Source organism: Ovis canadensis, chromosome 15, assembly GCF_042477335.2.
Source record: "Ovis canadensis isolate MfBH-ARS-UI-01 breed Bighorn chromosome 15, ARS-UI_OviCan_v2, whole genome shotgun sequence".
Taxonomy (NCBI): domain Eukaryota; kingdom Metazoa; phylum Chordata; class Mammalia; order Artiodactyla; family Bovidae; genus Ovis; species Ovis canadensis.
In genome coordinates, this window is record NC_091259.1 from 87,347,417 (window position 1) to 87,354,354 (window position 6,938).

General features: G+C 39.0%; 1 protein-coding gene across 1 annotated transcript; it reads right to left on the reverse strand.

The window, feature by feature from the left end:
• Positions 1-5,755: 5,755 nt before the first annotated feature.
• On the reverse strand, positions 5,756-6,697 carry LOC138420907 (olfactory receptor 5J3-like). Its single transcript, XM_069554608.1, has one exon. It carries the CDS (start codon positions 6,692-6,694, stop codon positions 5,756-5,758), a length of 939 nt encoding a protein of 312 aa, XP_069410709.1. The 5' UTR covers positions 6,695-6,697.
• Positions 6,698-6,938: the final 241 nt, after the last annotated feature.

A 6,938-nucleotide genomic window follows, 5' to 3' on the forward strand; every position in this document is an offset into this window, starting at 1 on the left:
AAGAAAACATGTGAAAGCCATGTTGTATACCATAGGTACTCTCTGAAAGGTTGCTTTATATTCAAAGTAAAACTAATAGGGAAAATAGAGATAAGACTATCTGTTGACATACAGGACAAACAGCTTTTGGCTAAAGTCACTTTTCGGATCTTTGCTGTTTTGGGTTTCATTTTGTTAGCTTTGCCTTGACTAACTTTGTTTCTTAAAAAATCAATGTGTTTCTTTAATGATGAGTTTCTGATTTCATTGATTTCATATTTATTTTTTACTTGAGTGTCAATTTCTCAGTCATGTCTGACTCTTTGCAACCCCATGGACTATAGCCCGCCAGGTTCTTCTGTCCATGAAATTCTCCAGACAACAATACTGGAGTAGAATCCCCTTCTGCAGGCAATCTTTCTGACCCATGGATCAAACACAAGTCTCCCACATTACAGGCAAATTCTTTACTATCCGAGTCACCAAGGATCACTTAATAAACGGTAATTTTCCTCTATGCTGGCTTATAACAGCAATTTTCTTTTGCTATAAATTCAGGTATATAAAATAAATTAATCTTCGAGTCTCAGGATTAGCTTTGGTAATAGGACCAAATAAATGACTGTTTTTTCCCTTAGCGTTAACAAAATTCAACAGTTTGCAATAATTAGTTTTAGTTCTTAAAGAATTTCTTTGAATATATTATTTCTTTTAATTTATGTAGTTATGTGAAATTTTAAGCACAGCCACTTGAGGAAATATGGACTAAGCCTGCTGATTCTTTCAAGAGAGTTAGTTAACTTGTACTGAGTTCTATTTCCAGTGATCAGAATAGATTTGAGGCAGGTGATTTTTCTTCCTCTTCCATTCACAGCGTGTACTGAGAGTTGCTGTTTTTGAGAAGTGGAAAAGGCATTTATAATTCCTTTGTTAGAACCCATAAATGCAACACCTACCTGGTGTCAAAAGGAAGTCAGTTACTTTCTCTTAGTTTCCTGACCTGTGTTTATATTTGGCTCTGGGCCTTTGGAGGATGTGATCACCGGGGATTCTGTGAACACTGAGTTTCATCAAAACGGCTAACAAGAGGCAAGGGGAAAGTAAGATCCCAGCACTATCTTTCCAAATTACTGCAATTCATGGATTCGGCTTTTTCTCAGTCTTAGGGAAAATTGTTGTCTATGTTCTTGTCTAACTAATAGGAGGCTCTACATGGGAAAGTGCTTCCTTGGTAGTTCAGAGGGAAAAAGTCTGTCTGCAATACAGGAGACATGGGTCTGATCCTTGGGTCAGGAAGATCTTCTAGGGAAGGAAATGGCAGCCCACTCCAGTATTCTTGCCTGGGAAATCCCACAGACAGAGGAGCCTGGTGGACTACAGTCCTTGGGGTCACAAAAGAGTTGGACATGACTTAATAACTAAACAAAAACAAGGAGGGAAAACCAAATTATCAAAAATGAACTCCATGGTGTTTATAGTTATTATTTACGTGGCCTAATTATATCTATTTGTGTTTGCGTGTGTGTGTGTGTGGTAAAGAATGCTAAATTCCATTTTTTTGATGACCACATGTCCCTGTTGTGGTAGTTGTTCAGCCGCTAGCCATGTTCAACTCTTTGTGGCCCCATGGACTGTAGCCCTCCATGGGATTTCCTAGGCAAGAATACTGGAGTGGATTGTCATTTCCTTTTCTGAGGGATCTTCCTGACCCAGTGAACACATGTCTCCTGCATTGCAGATGGATTCTTGGCCTCTGAGCCGCCAGAAAATGAGCCATAGTGGCCCTGTGCTTGTGTGCATGACAAGTCACTTCCACTGTGTCCAGCTCTTTGCAACCCTATTGATTGTAGCCCTCCAGCCTCCTCTGTTCATGGGATTCTCCAGGCAAGAATATGAGGGTGGGTGGCTATGATTCTCTTCCAGGGGATCTTCATGACCTAGGGATTGAATCTGTATCTCTTACATCTCCTGCACCGGCAGGTGAGTTCTTTGCACTAGCACCACCTGGGAAGCCCAAAGAAACCTCAAATCTCAGAAACATAAATTGATTGCATTGACTTCAGAGTCTCCTAATAAGTATCAAAGATGACCACAATGCCAGTTTGCCATGGCTAGTCCAGATGCTGCCAGTAACTTATTTTTGTAAAGGTTTGGACCATTTCCAAATTGCAGACTCTAGGTTTACACATATGAAATAAAATTAGCACATATTTGGTAGAGGTTCTCTGAGCACTGAAATAAAATTATGTGATATAAACATCAGCTGAGCCATGATTTCTCTCAATATGGATATTAAACAGTAACCAGTTTTATGTATGAAGTGCAGGGCTTAGAGCTACAAGTGCTTATTCTCAATTTTTTTCCTGATAATTTACATGACAGTTGATAGAGTACTGACCAATATTTCATTGGTGAAGTCCTCATTGATTTCCCATTGACTAATTGCATTTGTCATTTAAAGACATTTAGAATGTGCTTAACTCAGTTTATTTACTTTCAGGATATATACTAATATATATATATATATATATATATTTAGTTTGTTACTAATTTTTGTTATATTCCTAATTTTTCAATCTAATAATATGAACTACAAATCTGCGAAAAACTCTCCATTTGTCTGAGAATTTAAGACAGAGATTTATTTTCCTCACTTAAGCAGCCAGTTTCTTTTTATAGTATAATATGGTAGCTCTTCACTGGAGAAGAAAATGGCAAACCACTTCAATATTCTTGCTTTGAGAACCCCATGAACAGTATGAAAAGGCAAGGAGCTCCCCAGGTTGGTAGGTGTCCAATATGCTACTGGAGATCAGTGGGGAAATGACTCCAGAAAAAATGAAGAGATGAAGCCAAAGCAAAAACAACACCCAGGTGTGGATGTGACTGGTGATAGAAGCAAGGTCAGATGCTGTAAAGAGCAATATGGTATAGGAACCTAGAATAGGTCCGTGAATCAAGGCAAAATGGAAGTGGTCAAACAGGAGACGGCAAGAGTGAACTACTGCTGACGGTGACTGCAGCCATGAAATTAAAAGACACTTATTCCTTGGAAGAAAAGTTATGACCAACCTAGACAGCATATTAAAAAGCAGAGGCTTTACTTTGCCAACAAATGTCTGTCTAGTAAATGTTATGGGTTTTTCAGTAGTCATGTATGGATGTGAGAGTTGGACTATAGAGAAAACTGAGCACTGAAGAATTGATGCTTTTGAAGTGTGGTGTTGGAGAAGATTCTTGAGAGTCCCTTGCACTGCAAGGAGATCCAACCAGTCCATCCTAAAGGAAATCAGTCCTAAATATTCACTGGAAGGACTGATGCTGAAGCTGAAATTCCAATACTTTGGCCACCTGATGTGAAGGGCTGACTCATTTGAAAAGACCCTGATGCTTTTCAAGAAGAAAGAGTGAAGGCGAAAGGAGAAGGGGATGACAGAGGATGAGATAGTTGGATGGCATCACTGACTCAATGGACATGAGTTTGATGAGACTCTGGGAGTTGGTGATGGACAGGGAGGCCTGGTGTGCTTCAGTCCATGGGGTTGCAAAGATTCAGACATGACTGAGTGACTGAACTGAACTGATTGGAACAATTGGGCTACCCAGGTGGTAAAGAATCACTTGCCAGTGCAGGAGATGCGAGAAGGCCAATTCAGTGTAAGTCAGGAAGATCATCTGGAGGAGGAAGTGGCAATCCACTCCAGTGTTCTTGCCTGGAGAATCCATGGGCAGAGGAGCCTGGTGGGCTGTAGTCCACAGCGTCGCAAAGAGTCAGACACAACTGAAGCAAGTTAGTACAGCACACAGAACATATTATAACAGGATTTAAAAAATAAAAATTTATTTTTTTGAATTTAATAATCTTATCTGTAAACCATTCCTTGTGTTCCATACTCTAGGATACAAGATTTTGAATGTTCTTGAGAAATTGTGAAGAATTATATAAAATTAAGCTTGAATACTATCATTATTTTATTTTATTCTGAAACTTACTTTCTTACAATTGCATTTACATGACATTTCATACCAAAAAAATTTTTTAATGTAGCCATATAGGAGTCAATATCAAATAATATATTAAATGATTTTGGAAAATTGTCAAGGTCTGTACAAATGGACTTCCCTGGTGGTTCAGACAGTAAAGCATCTGCCTACAATGCAGGAGACCTGGGATCAATCCCTGGGTCAGGAAGATCTCCTGGAGAAGGAAATGGCAACCCTCTCCAGTGTTCTTGCCTGGATAATCCCATGAGTGGAAGAGCCTGGTAGGCTACAGTCCATGGGATAGCAAAGAGTCGGACACGACTGAACGACTTCACTTTCATACAAATGTTATATGCTCCTTTGATAGTAGTCGTGGTGTTATCTCATTCTAAAAAGTAAACTTTCAAATGAATTTCTTTGCATGAATGGCTAATATAATAAGTATTTCAACTTGCTACCTTCTCAGGTAGTGGAAACATTTACATATTATTGTAATTGAAACAGAAAAAAATTAAAAACATGATAATATTTATTGAGCCTTCAGCTTTCTCACTGACCTGTTAGCCTACTTGCCGCTAGTTATTTCTATGTCTGACGCAGGATGCAGCATGCTTGGGGCTGGTGCATGGGGATGACCCAGAAAGATGTTATGGGGAGGGAGGTGGGAGGGGGGTTCATTTTTGGGAATGCATGTAAGAATTAAAGATTTTAAAATTTAAAAAATAAAAAACTAAAAATTAAAAAAAAAAAAAATATGGGTGGCAGACCTAAACAGGCATTTCTCCAAAGAAGACATACACATGTTCAACAAATACATGAAAAGATGCTGAACATCGCTAATTGTTACCTCACACCAGTCAGAAAGGCCAAGATCAAAAAATGCACATATAATTTGAGTCAGAAGGAAAGTGACTGGCTTCACCCATTTTCTCTCCCTAGAATTCACACCATGTTTTCTCCTATCTAAACTACTGTCAGAGAATTTTTTGTTTAATGTATAAAGAAGATGTTGGAAGATCTAAAGGATTTAGGAAGATCTTAAGGAAAGGGGAATAAGTCTGATTATTAATGGCTCCTTAATTAACTTGACAGCACCCTTTCTAAACATTAAGTAAACTTTTTCAGGATATATTTTCTGTGAGTATTAGAGGCCCTTCTGTGTGAAATGGTAAAGAAACTGAGGCATTCTATCTTTCTCAGTTCCATGTGATTTAATAGTAATGGAAACCATGGCGAGAAAAAAAGAAATGGTCTAGACTAACCCCTGTGAGTGGAAAGGTAATCAAGAACCAAGTCCTCTTTCTGACTGTTTTTGCCTGTTTACATTCATTTTGCAGAATATCGGACTATAAGTATTTCAGGCTAATTCTAGCAACATGCATCTGTCAGTGTTATTGGATAGTTCAAATACCAGTGCCTTTCGCTTTAAAATTATTTTGCTTTTTGTCTGTGCTCAACAGAGAAAATGAGTTGAGATACTCCATTACTTATGAATTTTATGTTTGTGTCTCTCTATTTGTGGGTGTGTCTGTGTGTCTGAATGTATATATTTATTTCTACCTAAATACAGGAATAAAAATGTTAACAATTAGCCAGAGATAGCTAAACTGGAACCTAATATGGCTTATTAGCTTAGTTTACACAGTAAGCAGCCATATGTACTATGACATGCTATTCTTCCAAGCCTTTTCCTTCCATTGCAAAACAGTTCATAATTTTAATAAATGCATATAAATAGCGTTATCCAAAGGACTCGTTTGTCTACAAACAATTTGGCGCATATGGTATGACATTAACAAGGAATATGCTTCATTTCTTTAGCCCTTTTCACAGCATCCTTCACTTCCTTGTTTCTTAAGCTATAAATTAATGGGTTTAACATAGGAACAACCAGGGTATAAAACACAGATACCACCTTTTCCTGTTCTAAGGAATACTGGGAGCTTGGTTGAATGTAGCTAAAGCTTACAGAGCCATAGAGTAGAGTCACAACTGTGAGATGTGATACACACGTGGAGAAGGCTTTGTGTCTGCCTGCTGCAGAGCGGATCCTCAGGATAGCGGCAACAATGAAGATGTAGGAGACCACCACAGTCATGAAAGTGATCACGGCAATAACACCGGAGAAAATTAAAAGCAGCAGCTCATTCATGGATGCATCAGAACAGGACAGCTTCAACAGTGGGGGAAGGTCACAGAAGAAGTGCCTGATGACATTCGGCCCGCAGAAAGACAACTTCAGCAAGCCAATTGTGTGAGTCAACGAGTTGATTACGCCTCCTACACATGATGCAATGACCAGAACAACACAAACTATTCTTGTCATAGCCACAGTATAAAGTAAAGGGTTCACAATGGCCATGTAGCGGTCATAAGCCATTGCTGCCAGCAAGAAGGCCTCAGCAGTAATGAGAGACGCGAATAAAAAGTACTGCACAATGCATGCAGAGAACGAGATTGTCTCCCGTTCAACAAAGAAGTTCAGCAGCATTCTCGGTGCAAAGACTGACGAATAGCAGGCATCAGTGAGTGACAGGCAGCTGAGGAAATGATACATGGGCGTTTGGAGTTTGGGAGTTATTTGGATTAGAAGGAACATTCCTAGATTCCCCACCAAGGAAACGGTATAGATGAGCAGGAACACCAGGAAGAGGACCACTTTCAGTTCAGCATGATCTGTCAGTCCCAAAAGGATAAACTCGGTCACCAGTGTAAAATTAGCATCAGCCATGGGTTTGTTTATCTTGGTAACTGTCAACAAATAAATTGAGAATGGTCATGCAGCATGATCAAGACTACTCGGAATCTCTAGCAATATGACTTGAGTTACTGACTGCTGTGCTCTGGTTGTTTTAGCTATAAAATCAGGAAAAATTTTAGCTAGAAATATTGAGTCTCTTCAAGCATTGGCTATTTGCTTGTCTCATAGAAGATTCCAAGAATTGAAGCAAGAAAACATTAGAGTTTTAGCTTCA

Bases quoted from the DNA above. Each gene is read 5' to 3' on its own strand.
- LOC138420907 (XM_069554608.1), bottom strand. From the start codon at position 6,694: ATGGCTGATGCTAATTTTACACTGGTGACCGAGTTTATCCTTTTGGGA.